Genomic DNA, 21,558 nt, shown 5'->3' on the forward strand with positions numbered 1-21,558 from the left:
ACATACACTGATCCACCATTCCATCCATCCATCCATCCATCCACCATTCACTGAGTACCTACAATGCACTGGGTCATTCCAGCCACCTCCATCAAGGACCACACAAACCCAAGAAGTAGAGGATTAGAGTGATGAGTTTGAGAAATATGAAAGGGATGTGCAAAGAGTGTGTGTGGTGATGGGGTCCTCACTGGACAATGAGGGAAGGGAGGGAGAAGAGGCGAAAGTCCTTACCCAGCTGGTGGATTGGCTGTCCTTGTCCTGTGAGGAGAAAGGACAGAGGGAAGACATGCTCAGAGAGGGCAAGACTGGTGAGACACAGGTGAGGGAGTGAGGCTCTCAGTAAGGTTCCAGGTAGGAACAGAGCCTAGACTGGTGTAATGCTCAAAGGTACAGCAAGCAAGTCACGGGCATCTGGGAGAGACGAGGTCCCTGTGGGCAGGTTGAAGGGGGCTGAGCACGGCTTTGGAGTTACCTGGGCGCCAGAGCACCAGGGACACAGGGAGGCTCCAGGGTCCATCCCCAGCGGCGGTGTAGGCTGCCACGCACACCGTCAGGTTGGGAACAGACCTGTCTCCCCGCAGCTCCAAGGTCACTTCTCGCCTTAGCCCTACATCCATTAGCACCTAGGACGTCCAGACGTGGCATCAGAGTAGAGCTCCAGCCCCTAACGCTTAAGCCTTCACCCTCAGCCTCAACTCCCCATCTTTCTCAAAGCCCTCTCCTCTCTCCTCATCAGCAGTCCCTCATCCCCTACCTCTTCCTACCCTTCATTTCTCATCCCCCATCCCGTCCTCTCTTTTCCATTCTCCATCTCTACACCCACTAAAATAACGGCTCCACCAGGACTGGGACTTTGTCTCATTCACTCCCACGTCTTCAAGTCCTAGTACGATGCGTGGAACACGGTACTTGTGTTGAAGAACTGAATTCTCATCTTTTCACCCTCATCGCTCCAGACCCTTCTAACTCCCCACCCTCTCTCCCGCCCCATCTCTCCACCCCAGGGTGCTGCTTGCTCAGGTAGTACCTTTGTGCCAATTAGGAAGAGGCACCCCTTCCTCAAGATGTTATGCCACTATCTGCTGTAAAACTGTCCTGGTACATATAGGTCTACTGAAACGCTTTGTACGTGATTCATGAATAGCCATCCCTAACCCTCTCCCGGACCCCTTTAACCGTCCCACAATGTGCCCTCCTAGCACAGTGTGATGGCATCCTACCCAACCTGCTCAACTGTCCATGTCTGCCCTGTCGTCTTCTCCCCACCACTCCTCGCTCCTCCACAGCCCCTCCACCCCAACCTAGCCAGCAGCACCCACCTCGGGGGTATCCTGACCTCGATAGGCCAGTCGGTACCCTAGCAGGGTGCCCTGCAGGGGCGCCCTTGGTTCCTGCCAATGCACGAGGGCTTGGCTTCCATTCCGCATGGCGCTAACGTTCTCAGGAGGGCCCAGGGGCACTGGAGGACAGGGAGGAGGGGAAGCTGGCATCCCCACCTCTTCCTGACCCCCACCCCTGTTCCCAGGAAGTAGGGCCAGGGTACAGAGGGCATGCACGTGGGCACCTCGTGCAGGCCTCCCATGAGCAGAAGCACAGGGGAGAGATGCCAGTGTGCCGTGCTGAGGAGTCGGGGACGAGGCAGGAAGGAGTCTGAAGCCACATGGGTTAAACGGGCGAGAGGAGATGCCGGGATCATACTGATGTGTGCAAGGGTCAGTGGGGCAGTGAGCGACGTCTCCTGGCCACCAGCCCCTTCTTACCTCCCTCCGGTGTCTCCACAGGAAGCCAGTGGGTCCAGGGTGAGGGGCCCTGGCTACTGACACACGCCACCCGGATGTGGTAAGGGGTGTGAGGATGGAGGTTGCCCAGCCGCAGTTGGTGAGGCGGAACAGATGCTTGTAAGGTGAGGGGTTCCTCTGGGGGGTCCGGCTCTCCCAGCCAGGTGCCCACCCCATCGTCTGACAGCACAGCCTGGGGAGAGAGGGGCGCGTGAGGACAGGGTGGCCACGCAATCACTGGAGGTGCTCACACAACTCTCAGTGGTGGTGATCCTGCTGTGATGACACAATTTTGCGAGGATGTGTGTGTGTGTCACAACTCCATGTTAGTGCAACACGGGCACCTGAGTTTGCAAAACAAGGAGACCACCCAGCTGCGCAACGTGGCTCTGCCATCACTTGCAAATGTCACTTCTGACAAGCCTTTCCCTCTCTGAGCCTCAGTTTCCTCATCTGGAAAATGGGGGCTTAGAGGAGCAAATGCCTTCCGGGGCTGCTTAAAGATTCAATGTAGGACAGTTGTACAGTGCATGGCAGGCGGTCAGCATCAACAATAATGACAGTGACAGTCAACCACAGGCAAAAGAAACGTCCCACAATAGAAGTCAGAAGAGGGAATTCCCTGGTGGTCCGGTGGTCAGGACTCTGTGCTTTCACTGCCGTGGGCCCGGGGTTCAATCCCTGGTGAGGGAACTAAGATCCTGCAAGCCGAGCGGCTCAGCCAAAAAAAAAAAAAAGTCCGAAGAGTGGGCATCTCTGGGGGCTGAGGGAGCCTTCAAGGGAGCTGAGAAGTGTCTGCATCTTGATTCAGAGGGAGGTCACACAGGTTAAGCAACCTAGGTGTACACCAAAGGGTATGCACATTATATATGTTATACCTTAATTTAAAAAAAACAAAAGCCTTGGGACTTCCCTGGTGGCACTGTGGTTAAGACTCCACGCTCCCAATGCAGGGGGCCTGGATTCGAGCCCTGGTCAGGGAACTAGATCCCACATGCCGCAACTAAGAGTCCGCATGCCACAACTGAGGAGCCAGCGAGCCGCAACTAAGACCCGGTGTAACCAAATAACTAACTAAATAAATAAGAAAAGCCTTTTACAGATCTGAACTCATTTGATCCTCACCTCAGCTTTGCGCTGTAAACATGTGCTGTGTTTGTGCCCGTTATACGGATGGGGACACTGAGGCTCAGAGAGATGAAATCACTGGCCCAAGGACACCAGCTTGTCACTGATGAAGTTGGAACCTGAACCCCAGCCTGTCTTCAAAACCTTTGCCCTACTGACAACAAGAATGTCCATTTAAGAGCATCAGTAATAGTAACAATACTTCTCTTCTGTTCAGAGAGGCAATGCAGCTTAGTGCTGAAGAGCAGGGATACTGCATCTGGATCCAGCCTCTACCACTCCCTAGCTCTGCACCTCGGTTTCCTCATCTGTAAAATGGGATAACAACGGTGTTTCCCTACTTCGCAGGGTTAACTGAATTGACTCCCGTAAGTGTGTAGAAGAGTGTTTGTGCGTGTCGAGAGTTTGTCATTATCATTTTGTGTGTGTGAGGTTGTCTGGCCATGAGTGTCAAACCCTGCACACCCTGCACAGCGGTACAGGCTGCTACACCCACCTGGTCGCCAGGAGTGGCACCATCAGGATGGCAGGGGCCACGGCTGGGGAAGACGTCTGTACAGCCCTTCCCCACAGAACCACAACCCGCCACAGCCACACAACCCACAGCCACACAGCTCAGGGGTGCTGCCTTCACCCTGGGGAGCAATCAGGCGATGTAACCACACCACACAGTGTGTTGGGAAGTTTACTGCTTAAGGCTCTAAAGCCAGATTCCTCTGGGTCCAAATCTTGGCTTGGATATTATTTGCTGTGTGATTTAGAGTGAGTGTCTTAACCTCCCTGGGTCTCAGTTCCTGTCTCTGGAAAATGGGCTTCCAAGAGTCCCTCCCTGTCAAGGTGCGAGGTTTAATGAAATGAGGCTCATGAACTGGCTTGCCATCCTGTCAACAGCTAACATTTTCTGAGCGCCAGCTGTGTCCCAAGCACCTTGCCAAGCACATTCCTGGTTGAGCAAATTGCCTTCTTACCACCACCCTATGGGGTCAATTTCTTTTTTCATTCCCATTTTACAGGTGAGGAAACAGAGGCCCAGATTCAGCAGCTTGCCCAAAGTCACACAGCCCCCATGTGGGGAGACAACAGCATTGCAAGGCCTGGGGAGGAGCTGAGCAGAAGGTGGGTAGCAGGATGGGGGGCGTAGGTCTCCATGCCTGATCTCTGACCCACAGTGACTGACCAGAAGGGGAACCTCTTCTGGGACAAAGGGGACGTGGGTGCAGACAGTCAGGCTCCCCCTGCCAACTCCACTTCTCTTTTCCCCGGGACGGCTGTGACCTCCCACTTGAACCCTTAGCCCATGCACAGCAGGAAGTGAGACCTGGAGAGGGAAGAGGGTACACTTCTGCTTTCTTGGGGACACTGGATGGATGTGGGTTGTGGGTACAGTTGGTGCCTGACCTGGCATTTGAGGTCTTCCCAAATCAGCCTGGCCTCTGGGATTGAAATGGTTTTATCCTTTTTAGCCATTGGGGAAGGAAGGTCACTTCCCCTCTCTGGGCCTCAGTTTCTTATCTTGAAAATGGGAAGATGAACAGCCACTACTTTCTGGGGTTAAAATGTCAATTCAATGTGAGGTTGTCTCCAGGGCCAGAGTCTTTCTTATAAGAAAGGCAACTCCCGTTCAATCAAGCACTGGCTCTAAATGGTCTTTAGGAGGTCAGGAGTGCCCTTTGGGTTTGGCGAGACAAGGGTTCAAATTCCACATCTGCCACTTCCTGTCTGTGACTTTGGGCAAGTTGCTTAACTACCCTGAGCCTTAGTTACTTCATCTGGAAAATGGGTGTATCCATAGACCCTACTTCACAAACACTTGAGAGGCTGTGTGAAAAGCTGTAACGCAAGGCACAGCACATAGGTGACATTCAATAAAAGTTGGTCATTTTCCATTATTGTCATCTCCCATCACAGACACTGTCCCATCCTCACTTAAACTCTCAAATCTCAGAGAACATCAGGCCAGAACTGGATCTCATATTCAGAGATGTGTGTTGCTTTGTTTTTCTTATTCTAGAGCAGGAACAACTTCAGTGCCGAAGGCTGGGTCTAGCTCATCTCAATTGTTAGGTATTCTTCCAGCAAACATTCCCTAGTCGATGTCTGGCCTTGCGCTGGGCAATAAGTAATAGGGACCCAGTGGTGGCTAAACCAGGCCAGCCCTGCCCTCCCAGAGCTCACAGTCCAGGGGGAGACAGACTCACCCCCAGACAGTGACAACCCAGGGTGGTCAGGGCTGGGACAGGAGAAGTACAGGGCTGTGGGTACCCAGTGATGATGGGCCCTGCTGTCTCAGGGCTCCCATTCCAGCTAGAGTCAATATCACTAACACTAAAAAAATGAAAACAGCCAATAATGTTTTTTTTGGCAGTGCCACATGGCTTGAGGGATCTTAGTTCTCCAACCAGGGGCTGAACCCACGCCCTCGGCAGTGAAAGCACAGAGTCCTAACCACTGGACCACCAGGGAATTCCCAAAAGCAGCCAATAGTTTATTACACATTCCCAAAGGTCCAGATACTATTTTGTTAATTGCATTCACTCATTGAATCCCCACAGCCAGCCTATCAGGTAGGTACCACCATTATGCCCATTTTATAGATGAGAGAACTGAGACCCAGGGAGGTTGTGTCACCTGCCCAAGCTCATGCGGCCAGCAGCTGGTGGAGTCAGGATTTGAACCCAGGACATCTGGCTTAACCCAAGGCTCTACTGCTTCTCAACACACGAATGGGTGGGAAGGGCTGGTTTCCCAGGGAGAGGATGAGGGCCTGTGGCTGTGGATGGAAGGAGGGCTGAGACGGAGGTGAGGAAAGCCTGAGGTCTCACCTGCAGGGTGCAGTGGGTGAGGGGATAAATGCCGCTCAGGCCTGGGGTCCAAGCCACCTCCAGCTCCGTCGGCTGGCTGGAAACCAAGTGGAGGTCGCGGGGCCGCTGGGGGAGCACTGTGGACAGAAGAGGGGAGGAGCTGACCCCTTGCCCAAAGCTCCCCACCCTGCCCTCAATTCCAGCTCTGACCTTTGACCCCAACGCCCCACCCTCTGACACCCAGCTCTCCAGCTCCCTTTCCTGTCACCTGTGATGGTGGCCGTGCGGGATGTGGTGACCCCCTTGGCGTTATGGGCTTCACAGGAGAAAGAAGCAGTCTTGTTCAGGCCTGGGGAGTCATATGAGGGAGGGGTCCAGTCAGAAAGGGGAAGGAGGGGCTCCCGGGCCACGCTGAGCATCCCTTCCACCACGCCCTACCCGACAGGGTCAGTCTGGCACCCAGGGCCACCTGCTTGAAGGGAGATTGTGGGAAAGGGAGATAATACATTAGGAACACAGGTCTCCATCCCCAAACACAAGGCCAGCTAACACCCCACCCCACAGACACGCACACAGATAGAAACACATGCACACGTACACACACAGACATATACACTCAGAACCACATACATAGACGCACACAGGCACACACACTCATACACACGCTTATGCACAGAGATACACATACATACACAGATATACAGACGCACAGAAACACTCATACTCACACATAGACACACCAGACGCAGGCACCAGTTACACACACAGACGCACACAGAAACACACACTCACATACAGAAACGCACATACTCGGGGACTTCCCTGGTGCCGCAGTGGTTAAGAATCCGCCTGCCAATGCAGGGGACACGGGTTCCATCCCTGGTCTGGGAAGATCCCACGTGCCATGGAGCAGCTAAGCCCGTGTGTCACAACTACTGAGCCTGCGCTCTAGAGCCCGCGAGCCACAGCTACTAAAGCCTGCACGCCATAACTACTGAAGCCTGCGCGCCTAGAGCCCGTGCTCCGCAACAAGAGAAGCCACCGCAGTGAGAAGCCCGCTCACCGCTTCGAAGAGTAGCCCCCACTCGCCGCAACTAGAGAAAGCCCGCGCACAACAATGAAGACCCAACGCAGCCAAAAATAAACAAACAATAAATTAATTTAAAAAGAACAAGGTAATCAAAAAAAAAAAGAAACGCACATACTCATACCTAGACACACACACACAGACGAACACACACTCACATATACACACAAGAATAGACACAATCACACTGAGCCACACAGACACCTGTCTCGAGGCGTACACATCTAATAGATACACACTTAAGAAACAGGCCCTCACGGCGGTGTGGAAATGTAGAGGTGTTTGCTCATCAACAAGCTTAGCTGCTACCAATCCCTCTACCCCGCACTCACTCACTCTAGCTCCACTGGCCTCCTGATGTTTCTAGAAGGTACTATGCATGCTCCCACCTCGGGAAATCTGCGCTTCCGTTCCCTCTGCTTGGAAAAGCATTCCCACAGACATCCACGTGGCTCCCTCCTGCCCACCTTCACATTTGTTACTCAGATTCCACCTTCCAGTCGCCTCTGTCCCCAACCACCTTGTTGAAAATTGGAACCTCCCCTCCACAACTAGCCTCTTCCCTGCTTTACTTTCTCTTTGATTCTTCTCATCACAGCATCCTTTACACAGTCCTACATATCCTGTTCACTGTGTGTTGACCCCACTAGCACGTCAGCCCAGGACGGTAGGGGTTTCTGTCTGTTTTGCCCCCTGCTGTATCCCCCCAGGGGCCTAAGACGGCCTGGCACACAGTAGGTTCTCCGTAAATGTTTGTTGAATGAGTGGATGAATTTATGTACTTATGAGCACTTCCGGGTGTGTACGTAGCGACGTGAGCATGTGTAATTCCGTGGGTGAGTTCGTGTGTTTTTGAGTGTCTGGGGGTGGATTGCCTCCCCTTTCTCAGTGTGGTGGTGGTGGGAATATACACACACATGCACGCACACAGAGGCACGTACAAGTACACAAACACAAGAGACGCAGACACACAAACACAGAGAGATACACAACACACAGAGCTATACAACATACACAGATTCACACACACGGCAACAGAGACACGCACACCCATAATGTCTGGGTGATAGGAGGTAAGGAGGACCAAGTCTTCAGTCTATGTGTGACTGCAGATCTGTATCTGCCTGTGTTTCTCTGCGTGTCTGTGGATGCTATACGCGTGCGTCTCCTGCGTTTGTTCCGCGCTGTGCTGTGTTCCCACCACCACCAGCTACGCGCACACACAAAGTTTCCTTTTCTCAGTTAGCAGAGGGAGTAGAAGGAGGGAAAGGCGGCGAGGCCGGAAGGGGGGTGGGCAGGGAAGTTCCCCAGCTCCGCTGCCCAGGCCGCAGTTCCCAGCCAAGGTCAGGTGCCCGGCCCGCAGCCCCCCGCTGCCCTGGGGAGGGACAGGACAGCCCCGGGCGAGCTGCCCGAGGGGGCGGGGAACCTGGGTCCCGTCCAGCCACCTGGCACGTGGGGGTCCGCCAGGGTCACCGCGCGGGAGCCCGCGCTGCCCGCCGCCGTTGGAGCCCTGGGGCGGGAGGGGGGTCTGGAGCCCGGTCCAGTTCCGACCGCAGCATTCCTGCCCCCGCGTGAGTCACCGGGGCGCCCCCACCCCGCCACTTCCGGCCGGACTGGGATCCCCCTTCCCGGGGCCCCAGCGGCCCGCACCTTGAGGGAGGGGGAGACAGGGGCGAAAGGGCCTAGGACCCCCTCCCCTCCGGCGGGCTCTCCCTCTACGACCGACTCCAGATGTGCTTTCCAGATGTACCGTCCCTCTCCCCCTCGGCGCCGGGCGCCACCCTCCCCCACCCCAGAGCGCAGTTTGCTTTTTCCGAGGGAATTGGAGGGATGGAAGGAGAGAGGGGGCACGCCCTGAGTCAGATCCAGGGACAGACACACACAAACGGACGAAATTCCTTGATCCAGAACACACCACGAATTCCTACACACACACAGTGAATCACACTTAACGTACAGGGGCCTACAGGGCACGTTACGGGCCCTAAAACAGAAAACTGGTTAACTATACAGGAGGATGCTGTCGCAGACACGCGGTGACACAAAAACATTCTCTATGACTGACACGTATACACAAGGGGCTGACACCGACGCACATACACAAAGAGAGACACACACATACACGAACACAAACACGCAATCGAACGAGCACACACTGACTACAAACACCTAGCAACACAATACACACCTAGGCTGAAGCTGACAGACGCACAAACCTCCCCGCAGTTCGAGATACACCCACCAAGCAACAAACGTACGTTGAGGTTGAAGTGGACAAACGGATACACAACAGGACACAAATCAGGTTGATGTTAACTGGCTCACACAGAAACACAGCCAAGCCTTCAAAACACAGCTGGACACGCTCATGTTGCTTCAGACACATTCCTCAAGATGCAGGCTGATACGGAAACACACACTTGCTTCGACACACAGGGTTGCTGCAGACACACAAACGTGGAGATGCTGCCTTGTGCATATAGGTGGCACAGACACATATATACACACTGGCTGGTGAGTACCTCAAGTTCATCCACCAAGAGGCAGTCAGGGCTGGGACCGACATACCAGGAGAGCAGACAGAAGCAGAAGGGTGTTGTTACTACCTGCTGTGAATCACACATACACACACACACATGTCTATAGGGGTCCATGGGACAGAGTTACATACCAACATGCTCACCCTGTGACATATACACAGATATCACAGAGCCATCCATACACAGCCACAGGCAGTGGAACCACACCAAGAAACACACCAAGTTGTCCAATGACACATCCTGAGTCCACAAAGAAACAGAAGCTCCCACTAAGACACACCGACACCTAAAGGCACACGCCTGTAAGCTGGCATTGTCTCTATACAGGGAGGTATGGAAAACAGCCACAAGGCGCACTGCCATCCATCACTCTGCCATCTCTCACACACACATGTGCACTCCACCCTCTCACAGAGAGTCACCGCTGTGAACACACAAACACAAAGAAGGACAGATAGCAGGCCGACACTGGAGTACTTAGTCACACACATACACACACACACACACACACACACACACACACTGACAGCCCCTGAGAAACTTACAGAAACATGCCATAAAGACCCAAACACAGTGGGACAGACACCTAAGGCGACAGAAACATACCTAGTCTCACACACACACGCACGCACACACACACACACACACACACACTCTGAGACATACACAGAACCCAGCCCTCACTCAGGTACACCCTCGTACAAACAGGTAGATGCACTGAGACACAGATCGAGAGGGACAGGGACACACCCAGACCTCCCACCCCGCCCCACACACAGAGACACACACAGAGATCCCCACCTGGCAGCTCCCTCACACGCTGATACACACACAGATCCTCTCACACCTGCGTCCCCCATTTCTCCCTCTTCCTGGGATGGGGTGGGGGAACCATCCCGCTCTCCCTCCCCTTTGCCTGGGTCCTGCCAGGCTGACTCAGGCCCCAGAGCTGTGGGCCTGAGTCACCCCTCTGGAGGCGGCATGCTCACCCCTGATTCCTCGTACACTCAGGGCCCCCGGAATGCTGGGAATGTGAGCACCTCCTCCCACCCTAAGAGACTCTCTTGTCAGGAGTCCCCTCCCCATGCCAGCAGATAGAAGCAGCAGGTTGGGGATGCTGGAAGCCGATGCCCTCCAAGGTCCAGCCGCCTCCCTCTGACTGACTCAGCCTCCCCCATCTGTGTTCCTCTGCCTCTCCTTCCTCAGTGAGGGGAACCCCCTGTGCTCAGGGTCCCCCAACTCTGGCTGACCGCTGTGTGACCCCAAACTAGGTCCTGCCCCATCTGTGAGGTGTGGAAGGGGATGGTCACCCTGAGGCTGGGAGGGTTTCTCCTGTCACTCAGACCTGTCGTGTCTCTCTCCATCTTGGGTTACTTCTGTAAGGAGCTCGGGGAGAGGAAGGCCCAGTTGATTCCGGTGCCCTGCTTAGGGTCAAGGGCTGACACAAGGGGCATCAGACCCCCACACACTTGGCCATGGAGCAGCTCAGAGGAAACCCAGGACAAAGAATTCTCTGCAGAGAGGCTGGCATGAATGGAGGGGGAAAGAGCAGAGAGACAGGGAGACACACAGAGCAACAGAGAGAGATGGAGAACAGAGACAGAAAGAAAACATACAGAGGGAAACGAGATAGATGGGGACAGAAATGCAGAGACAGAGATACTCAGAGACAAAGAGAAAAAACTAGAGGGAGACTCAGAGACAGAGACAGACAGAGAAGGACAGCGGGACGAGCAGACCCTCACACAGAGGCATGAAGGGCTCCCCACTTCCATCCTGTCTGGCCCTCTACACTGAGCTGACCACATCCCTGGACTCACCTGGAACACGGAGTGTGTGCTGGGCACTGTGGTCCACGGTTGCAGCTAGGGAGACAGCATCCTGGAGCCAGAGTAGGTCCACGGGCTCTGGGGGTCCCTGGGCCCGGCAGCTCAGGTTGAAGGGAGTGTTGGCAGACACAGTCCTGTCCTCAGGCTCCTCCAGGAAGTAAGGCAGACCTGGGCGGGGGGCAGTGGTGAAGGCTGGGGTCCCTCTGAGCCCCCTAGGTGTCTGACTCACCACTAGGATGTTGTAGGGTGCAGGGTCTTTGACCCCTATGTCTGACCCCTCAGGACACCTCTACCCCCAGGAAACATGATCCCAATATCCGACTCTCCCCACCAATGTCTGAGCTCCAGGACATCTGAGCCTCTCATGTCTCTTTTCCAGAATGTCTTACTCCTTCCTGCTCTTCATGCCACTTTATCTATGAGGAAAGTGAGGCCCCCTGGGGGGTGAGGGAGAGGGTTAAGTTGTGCCTCAGACCCTTGATCTGACCCCCGAATGTCCTGCCCCAACCATGTGTGACCTCAGGACAGCTGACAGACCCAAAGATATCTCCCCCCCTGCCCAAAACATATAATCTTGTGCAGGCCTGCCCCCAATAACTTATAGACCCCTCCAGCTGCCTGACCCTCCAAGATCTCTGACATTCTTAGGTTGTACGTCCCCAATGCACGCCGCGAATCCTCCAGCACCCTCTGACCCCTCAGGATTCTTGGTCTCCCACGACCTCTGAGCCCAGGGCTCACCCTCCAGCCCGACGTAGCCAGGCTGGGACACGAAGGTCTTTCTGCCCAGGACCACGGCACACTGGTACCATCCAGCGTCTGAGAGCTGCAGGGACGAGATTCTGACAGGGCAAGAGGAGGGACAGAGAGGTTCAGGGTCAAAGCTGCACCTGGGGAGGGGGTCCTCAGAACTGAAAGAGGAGAGTCTGGGCTGGAAACTCGTAAGACCAAATAAGTGGGTACTATTATTAACTCATTTTACAGAAGAGGAAAGTGAAAGCCAGGTTTAGTTACGTCACATGCTCAAAGCCATGCAGCTAGCGAGTGGCCACACTGGGGTCCAACCCAGGTGGGCTCCTGCGAGTGACTCTGCAGCCACCATGTGATGGAGGTGGGGACACAGGGGTCAGGAGGGATGCGGGTCGTGTCTGGTTAGGGGAGGCCGGGCACCTGAGTTGGCTGACCACTTTCCAGTCATCCTGCCCGTCTTCGCCCAGGGGCACCTGGGTCTGGGTGCTGTCTGCCAGCTCTAGGACCTGTCCATCCCGAAGCCAGGTCACCTCGGGGGGCTCCCCCTGAACCTGGAGCTCACACCGAAGGGCCCCCATGAGTCCTCGGGCACCAGTGATGTTCCCCGGACTCCCCACGAAGGGGTGCCCTTCAGCCTGTGGGCCTGCAGGGAGATGGGGAAGAATTCACTCAGGAAACCCTGCTCCCCTCCGACTCCTTGGTTCCACCCGTGCCGGCCTGCCTACTGCCAGGACCCCGCCAGGCCCTTAGGCCCACATAGTTGCAGAGTGACCTCAGCAGGGGGTGTGGAGGGTAGACGCTTTGAGGGGAAGATGGGAGCCTTCCCAGGGGACTGGGGTCCGGCCTCCAGCCTCCGTCCGTTGGGAGTAGGCCCGGGGTCTGGCAGCCTCCCACGCCCTGACTGCCCGGCAGGCCTGCCCTCCCTTAGTGTCTCTAGAGACTTGACAGATTAGGCTGGTGGACGGTGGGGAAGAAAAGGGAATGGGAGGGAGAGGAGAGAGAGAGAAACAGGGAAGGAGAGTCAGAGAGAGGAACCAGAGAAAGTCAGGCAGACAGAGGGACAGAAACCCGGAGCGACAGAGGATAAGAGATGGAGAGAGACACCCCAGAGGGGAAAAAGTGGTAGGAGAGACACACAGAGGGAAATGGACAGAAAGAGACAAAAACAGACGGACAGAGACAGTGATAGAGACACTTAGGGCACAGGGAGAGATAAAGACAGAGACTGGAGAGAGAGAGAGAAATGGAGACCCACAGAGATGGTAGGATTGGAGGCAGAGTCCCTGGCCCCAGAGGTGGAACACGCAGACAAACAGCCATGGGGTAAGGAGAAGTGGGGGTGACAGTGACAAGGGACTTCCCCTAGGGCTCTGGAGCCTCCTCATCCCGCTGCCTGACTTGGGGTCCTTTCTGGAAGCTTCCTTTCCGGGCAGCCCCCAGCTCAGCCCCTCTCCCCAAGGCCCCCAACTCAAGTCCAGCCCCTACCCTTGCCCTCAGCTTCTCCTGTCTGTCTGCCTGTGTCCATCGCTTCCCATCTCTGACCCTCTTAGTTTCTGTTTCTTGCCCTTCTGCTCTCTCAAGAGTCCCTTTTTCCTTCCCTCTCTTGGTTTGTCTCTGTGTATACCCTCCCCCTCTGTTGTCCCAAGAAAACTCCCTGAGCCAGACCAGGACTCCCGACTCACCACCCTCAAACACCTGCCATCCATCCCTCTCCTTTCCCTCCTCCCCCAGCGCCCCCCATCACTCACCCTTGGGAGCCACGCACCCCCAGCAGCACAGCGCCCAGCACCAGGCCAGCAGGACCCTGCCCATCCTCGGGGCACCACGCAATCAATGCCAAACTTTCCTCAGAAGTTGCTGGGCACCCCGTGGGGGAGGGGGCAGGGCCGGGTTGTGCCCGGCCCTCCCCCCAGCTCCGGGCTCCCCGGATTTGGCACTGCCCGCCTGGCACAGCGGAGCGGGGGGCGCCCTCACCCGGCTCTGCTCAGCGGCGCCTTCCCAGCTCCCCTGCCTCCTTCTCTCCCTCCCAGATTTCGGGCAACGCTTTCCCCGCCCCTGGCTCCCCCCGCCTCCGCCCACGGCGGGAGCCCAAGGGGCCACCCGGACTTCAAGGGGTTAACGCGGAGAGAAGAGGACCAGCTCTGTCTTAAAGGGGCCCTGGAGGGAGGCTGAGGAGGGGGAAGGGGGCCCCAGGTGGCTATGCCCCTAATCGTGGGCCAGCGAGGCAGGGAAGCTGTGTGTCTCCCTATCCCGGCTCTGGGCGCTGTCCCTCTGGGCTCTCTCAATGTCTGGTAAACATTCCTCCAGAACTCCTCTCCCCTCTGCGATGCCCCCCTCCCCTGCCTCCACCCCCAGCCCAGCCCAGCCAGGCACTCCCCCTCTCACTCACAGCTCCTCAGACAAGGACACACACACACACACACACACACACACACACACACACACTCTCACAGATGTCATCCACACACAGAGGCTGGGACAGGAGGAGACACGCAGGGGCACGCCACCGGCTCACACTCAGACAAGCCAGGTCAGGAGCTCCTCCATTCGTGGAGAAACCTCAGAAACCAGAGACGAGAGGACACTGCTGCGTGGGCATCCCCGGGGGAAGACTTGGGGAGACGTGGATCCTCATACAAAAGAGATCCACATGGGCACGGAAACAGGACATCAGTGGATGGGCACTCACAGGGGTGCCCAAAGACCTGGGTGGGAATCCCGCCTCTACCACTAACCCTGTGACCTTACGAGTGACTGGCCTCCCCGAGCCTCGCTTTGTCCATCTGTAAGGTGGGAACAGCAGCAGAACCCACTTAGCAGGCTGCGGGGAAGCTGTCCTGGGTCAGTGCACGTGCAGTTTTTTGCACGTGGTGACGACAGCTGACAAGGTGCCCTTGATTTTTTGCATCTCATCTGTATGTCTCTCTGTGCACTTGCATGGCTGTCTCCCTCTGGTGGATTGTGTATCCTGATCCTTGTAGATCCAGGGCCTGTGTGCTGGTTCTCCTGCTTGTCCGTTTACTTCCCACCATGTGTTTTGCACGTGGTGGAGGTGGGGGGGGGGGGTGGGGGGGGGGGGTCTCTGCAAGCCTGACTCTCTGTGTAGGAGGGGACTGGCCACCCATCTCTCTGCTCTTGGCTGTTCTGTTTGTGTATTGGCATCCCTACAGCTCCTTATAAACTCCTCTCCTTTCAGCCTCCCGATGTCTTTCCCACCTGCCTCTTCTCACTCCGAGGAGTCCAGCCCCATTCTTTCCCACAAGGACCCTGCCTTGGCCTCCTCCCTGGCCTCCCCCCAGGCCTCCTTGCCTCCACTCTTACTCCCTCCAGCCCATCATCTCCCATTCATAAGCAGAGGGATGTTTCTGAAACTCAAATCTGACCCTGTCCCCTCCCTGCTTAACCTTGGCTCCCCACTGCCCTCTGGGCGAGCTCCCGGCTCCACAACCTGGCACTCAGGGCTCTTCTCCATCAGCTTTCCTGAGCTGTGTCATTTGTGTCCCATTTCAGTGACAGCCTCAGCATCTATTCTGCCACCCAAGCCCGACCCTCAGGGTCCTCTTGGACAGCCCCCACCCTCAATAAGTTTCCAAGTGCCAAGGAGGATTCGATTTAGCTCCACAAACCTTTCTCCTGCCTGGCCTTGCTGTCCTCCCCATGGTCTCACCCTGGTCCAGCCCCATCTTCTCCCACCTGGACCCCTGCTCTGACCTCCTCCCTGGTCTCCTGGCCTCCACTCTCTCTCCCTCTAACCTGTCAACAGCAAGAAGAATGTCTCTCAATCCCAAATCAAACCCTTTTCCACCTTTGCCCCAAACCTTCCAAGATAAACCCCCAAACTGCTTGCCTTGACCACTCATGCCCACCTGGCTCCTTTCTCTTGTTCACAAGCTTTAGGGCCTCCTCCTGCAGCTCTATGCCCCCAACTCCTACACACCCTCAGCCCCATCTCAATTGTCCCTTCTCCTTGGCATCACTGCCTGGTCCTTCCCAGTCAACTCTAGGTCCCCGTGTTGTTCACTCCTAACACTTTGTCCTTTTCTTTGGCTTGGGTTGTCACAATATATTTATTGGTGTGACCCTGTGTCTCATGGTCTGTGGGCTCTGGGAGTGTGGGCTCTGGGAGTGTAGGCACTGGGTATATCTTTGGTACCACTGTGTCCGCACCACCATGTAAAAGACCTTTCATAAAGGGGTCAGTTAATTATCGTGGCATTTTGGGGGGACGCAAATATGTGCAAAGGTCTGCCCACTTGTCTGAATACGCTGGGTGGCCCTACACACCTAGGACACGGTGGACCCAGCTGTGTGCGTGGCCAACTTGAACCTGTCTGTGTTCGTTCTTTCAAGAACTATTTGCTGAGTATCAAATATGTGTTTGTAATTGGCTTTCAAATGCATTTTATTTATTTATTTTTTTATACATAGTATTTTCATTTTATTTTTTATTTTATTATGGTCCTGCTGTGCGGCATGTGGGATCTTAATTCCCCCACCAGGGATGGAACCCTAGCCCTACAGGGGAAGCACAGAGTCTTTTAAACGACTGGACCCCCAGGGAAGTCCCTCAAATGCATTTTAAAAATGAGATGGGGGAATTCCCTGGCGGTCCAGTGGTTAGGACTCGGTGCTTTCATTGCTGAACCGCTGAAGGTGCTGGCTCCGATCCCTGGTCGGGGAACTAAGATCCTGAAAGTCGTGTGGCGTGGCCAAAAAAAAAAGGTGAGATGGACAGGTGGATGAGGCGTGGCCAAAAAAAAAAGGTGAGATGGACAGGTGGATAGAAATGTTCCCTGTGCCAGAGGCGGGGATTCCACAGTGAGCAAGACTGCCCTCATGGAGCTCATATTCCAAGTGGAAGAGGGAGAAGAGCCAGAGAAATATTTATCAGATTGCAACACGGGAAGTGAAGAAAAATTAATTTGGGGAAGGGATATCAAGGGGAGCGGGGGGAGTGCCATTTTAGAGAAAGTAGTCAGGGAAGTGCTCTCTGAGGTTATGATCAAGTTCTGAAGTAAATTAGCAAGTGAGTCATATAGGAAAGGGCATTCCAGGCAGAGGGAACAGCCGGTGCAAAGGCCTGGGGGCAGGCCTGCAGGGAACTTCAAGGAGAAGACCCGTGTGGCTGGAATGGATGGGGGTCAGGGAGTAGGTGAGATCAGGGAGGGCATTGGCCTGGGGAGGAGGACTTTGGCTTTTATTCTAAATATGACAGAATGCACTAAGGGGCTATTCCCCCCACCCAGCTTTACTGAGGGATAATTGGCCAAAATGTATAAATTTAATGGGGAATTCCCGGTGGTCCAGGGGTTAGGACTTGGCCCTTTCACTGCTGAGGGCCCAGGTTCGATCCCTGGTTGGGGAACTGGGGAACTAAGATCCCACAAGCCATGCAGCGTGGCAAAATAAATAGATAGATAGATAGATAGACAAATAAATAAATAATAAATTTAAGGCGTACAACATGATTTACTACATGTATATATTGCAAAGGGATTACCACAATAAAGTTAATTAACCCATCCACTACCTCACATAGTTACCATTTTTTGGTGTGTATAGTGAGAACATTTAAGATCTACTCTCTCAGTAAATTTCAAGTATACAATACAATATTAGCTATAGTCACCATGCTGTACATTAGGTCCCCAGAACTTATTCATCTTGTAACTGAAAATCTGTACCCTTTGATCAACATCTCCCCATTTCTCCCCCACCCCCAGCCTCTGGCAACAACAATTCTTTTACTTAATTAATTATTAATTAATTTTTATTGCGAGACAATTGACATATGACACTATATGAGTTTCGGATTGCACAGTGATTCTATATTTGTATATGTTGTGAAATGATCACCACAGTAAGTCTACTTGACATCCATCACTACGCGGTTACAATTTGTTTTCGTTATGAAACTTTTAAGATTTACTCTCTTAGCAACTTTCCAATGTATAATACGGTTTTATTAACTATAGTCACCATGCTACCTGACATCTTTCTGTTTCTATGAATTCAGCTTTTTTAGATTCCACATGTAAGTGAGATCATACAGTATTTGTCTGTCTCTGTCTGACTTATTTCACTTAGCATAATGACTTCAAGGTCCATCCATGTTTGCCACAAATGGCAGGGTTTCCTTTTTTTTTTACCAGGGTTTCCTTTTTTTTATGGCTGAATAATATTCTGTTATGTATCTATATCACATTTTCTTTTTTTAATTTTTTTTTTTTTTAATTTTGGCTGCGTTGGGTCTTCGTTGCTGCGCGTGGGCTTTCCCTAGTTGCGGCGAGCGGGGGCTACTCTTCGTTGTGGTGTGCAGTCTTCTCATTGCGGTGGCTTCTCTTGTTGGGCGGAGCACGGGCTCTAGGCACGTGGGCTTCAGTAGCTGAGGCTCGTGGGCTCTAGAGCACAGGCTCAGTAGTTGTGGCACACAGGTTTAGCTGCTCCGTGGCATGTGGGATCCTCCCAGACCAGGGCTTGAACCCATGTCACCTGCATTGGCAGGCAGATTCCTAACCACTGTACCACCAGGGAAGCCTGTCACATTTTCTTTATCCACTCATCTGCTGACACTTAGATTGCTTCTGTATCTTGGCTATCGTGAATAATGCTGCCGTGGACACAGGGGTGCAGGTATCTCTTTTGGGATACTGATTTTGTTTCCTTTGGATATATACCAAGAAGTGGGACTGCTGGATCCTATGACAATTCTATTTTTAATTTTTTGAGGAACCTCCATATTGTTTTCCATAGTGGCTGCACCAATTTACATTCCCACCAACGGTGCACAAGGGTTCCCCACTGGGGGGCAGAGCAGGGGAGAGACCTGATTTGATTTGCTATTTTTTTTGCGGTACGCGGGCCTCTCACTGTTGTGGCCTCTCCCGTTGTGGAGCACAGGCTCCGGATGCGCAGGCTCAGCGGCCATGGCTCACTGGCCTAGCCACTGGCCTAGCTCCGTGGCATGTGGGATCTTCCTGGACCGTGGCACGAACCCGTGTCCCCTGCATCGGCAGGTGGACTCTCAACCACTGCGCCACCAGGGAAGCCCTGATTTGGTTTTAAAGGCCAGTAAGTGAAAAGTTGATGGGAAACTTTCTAACAGAGGGATCAGGACCTGGACACACTATATGGGAACATTTATTATTGAGATATCATGTGCCTGGAAGGGGCCCAGCCTACCCAGTGAGGAGCTCTTGGGCCAGAATGAGCCCAAATCTGATCTAACTTCCAGTTCACAGAGAATTCCTGGCAATGGAAAGACATCTTGAGTAGCACGCTAAAGATGCCATCAGCCAAATGTGGGATGTGAAAAATGACACAGGGCAAATGACCTGTGTGACTAGTTTCTTGAAGAAATTAGTGGCATTACCAAAGGGGAAAGGCGGGGAGGGATAAATTAGCAGTTTGGACTTAAAATATACACCCTACTATATATAAAATAGATAACCAGCAAGGACCTACTGTATAGCACAGGGAACTACTCAATATCTTGTAATAACCTATAATGGAAGAGAATATAAAAAAAAGAATTATATATATTTATGTATATGTATAATTGAATCCCTGTGCTGTACATCTGAAACTAACACAACATTGTAAATCAACTATATTTCAATGAAAATTAAAAAAAATAAGTGGCATACAAAAGGTTGGGGAATGGTTACAGCTTTAGAAGACCTAAGCGTCCAAATGAGGCACTGAATGATGAGCCTTTGGATGTAGACTTGAACAAACACGCCTATGAAGTACATTTCTGCAACCATCAGGGAAACGTGAACACTAACACAGCAAAATTGCTGGCTGTGATAGGTGTGAAAGTGGGTATCTTGGTTGTGACTCTTTACGCGGGCCTCTCACTGTTGCGGCCTCTCCCGTTGCGGAGCACAGGCTCCGGACGCGCAGGCTCAGCGGCCATGGCTCACGGGCCCACCGCTCCGCGGCACGTGGGATTTTCCCGGACCGGGGCACGGACCCGCGTCCCCTGCATCGGCAGGCGGACTCTCTACCACTGCGCCACCAGGGAAGCCCGGTTATGACTCTTAAAAAGTGGATTTTAGGGAATTCCCTGGTGGCCCAATGGTTAGGACTCTATGCTTTCACTGCTGTGGGTTCAGTCAGGGAACTAAGATCCTGCAAGCCATGTGGCCAAAAAAAAAGAGTGGATTTTAAAGGGGAGTTATTTTCTTAATAAGTTAGGAGTCTTTGTTGGGCATAATGAAAGTTTTGGGTATATAGTGTGAAGGTTATACATTGTGAATATATTTAATGCCACTGAATCGTACACTTACAAGTGGTGAAAATGATAAATATTATGTTATGTATATTTTACACACCCCCCCAAAAAAACAAACTGAACACCACACTGATTGGTCCAATAATTATTGTTTAAGACATTTTGAGTTTTTGTTTTTCTTTTGCCTGCTACTGGAATCATCCTAATTCATGTCAACTTTCATATTGATGCAGTACAAGGTCCATCCTTCCTCAAATAAATGAATTTGCTGGTATTTCTGATCCCAAGCTTCCCTGAATGTGAATTTTGAGTGCAAAGGAGAGCAAGTCATTGCCTTAATTTAAAAGGAGGAAACCTCAAACCTCATTCATTCCTTTTCATATCACACTGACATAAAAAGTAGTAATAATAAATCCAAGAACTTAGCACGTATTTTGTTCCTATTAAGTTCCAGAATTTCTCACACCTCTTCTTTTAAGTTTGGCAAGTCTTTTAGACGCTAAATCCTCAGTGAAGGTGTCATCAACTAGAAGGTGGCAAAGTTAGGATCTGATCCCCATCGCATCTTTCTATTTTCCATCATATCACTGTTTTGTGCTACCTCTGTAGAATTTAAGCCAAAAAACAAAGTGGTAACATCATGGAAAATTTTTTTTAAAAAAAGGAAACTTTAGCTAACGATCTATGCATTGCTGAAGCATTCAGAGATCGAGGTCTGCAATTTACTTTTTGGTTTGTTCTCGGCCATGCGGCGTGGCACGCGGGATCTTAGTTCCCTGATCAGAGATTGAACCTGCGCCTCCACGGTGGAAGTGTGGAGTCCTAACCACTGGACCGCCAGGGAATTCCCTGCAATTTATTCTGAAATGCCTAAAAAAATGAGCTGGCTGGGCAGGTGGAAAGAAATATGCTAATGCAGCATGGCAACCGAAGTGGGAGAGCCTAGGTGGTAGCCCATGGGTATTCCCGTATAATCCCCTTAACTTTGCTGCATGTTTGAAAATTGTCATAATAAAATGTTGGGGGGAAAAATGTCCTTTACTATTAGAAATGTGTAGTCAATTATTTTCTGAGATTTGCTTTAAAATCACTGTAAGAGAGTGATAGATGAAATAAAATTAGCCGAAAGTTGATGATTATCGAATAAGGCCCGGTCATGGGCCCACGGGTTCATTGTACTATTCTCTCTACTGGTGTGTGTTTGAAAACTTCCTTACTAGATAATTGACAAAGAAAAAGATACTTCTGGCTCTCTAGTGAAGAGAAGGGAGGAGGGAAAGGGTGGCAGGAGAGGCCAGAGTGAGGGTAGGGTTTGTGTTTCGGCGTCTGCTTTCAGTTTGGGAGGGTGCCCAGGGTGGGAAGTGGTCACCTTCGGTTTTTCCCTAACTGAGGCCCCCCAACTCCCC

At 52.7% G+C, this 21,558-nt stretch overlaps 1 protein-coding gene across 1 annotated transcript in view; it reads right to left on the bottom strand.

The window, feature by feature from the left end:
- AXL (AXL receptor tyrosine kinase) overlaps positions 1–14,176 on the bottom strand; it is a 30,743-nt gene extending 16,567 nt beyond the window's left edge. The window contains exons 1-10 of the mRNA XM_024768712.1: positions 13,665–14,176; positions 12,337–12,559; positions 11,908–12,008; positions 11,158–11,334; positions 5,979–6,059; positions 5,732–5,847; positions 1,764–1,974; positions 1,323–1,462; positions 476–626; positions 235–261 (exon numbers count right to left, since the gene is read on the bottom strand). Of these exons, the coding sequence (XP_024624480.1) occupies positions 235–261; positions 476–626; positions 1,323–1,462; positions 1,764–1,974; positions 5,732–5,847; positions 5,979–6,059; positions 11,158–11,334; positions 11,908–12,008; positions 12,337–12,559; positions 13,665–13,728 (1,291 nt within the window). The 5' untranslated portion in view covers positions 13,729–14,176. The remainder of the gene's footprint in view (positions 1–234; positions 262–475; positions 627–1,322; positions 1,463–1,763; positions 1,975–5,731; positions 5,848–5,978; positions 6,060–11,157; positions 11,335–11,907; positions 12,009–12,336; positions 12,560–13,664) is intronic.
- Between the last annotated feature and the right edge of the window lie 7,382 nt (positions 14,177–21,558).

The sequence above is a fragment of the Neophocaena asiaeorientalis genome, unplaced genomic scaffold (assembly GCF_003031525.2).
Source record: "Neophocaena asiaeorientalis asiaeorientalis breed wild unplaced genomic scaffold, Neophocaena_asiaeorientalis_V1.1 scaffold629, whole genome shotgun sequence".
Lineage (NCBI taxonomy): Eukaryota > Metazoa > Chordata > Mammalia > Artiodactyla > Phocoenidae > Neophocaena > Neophocaena asiaeorientalis.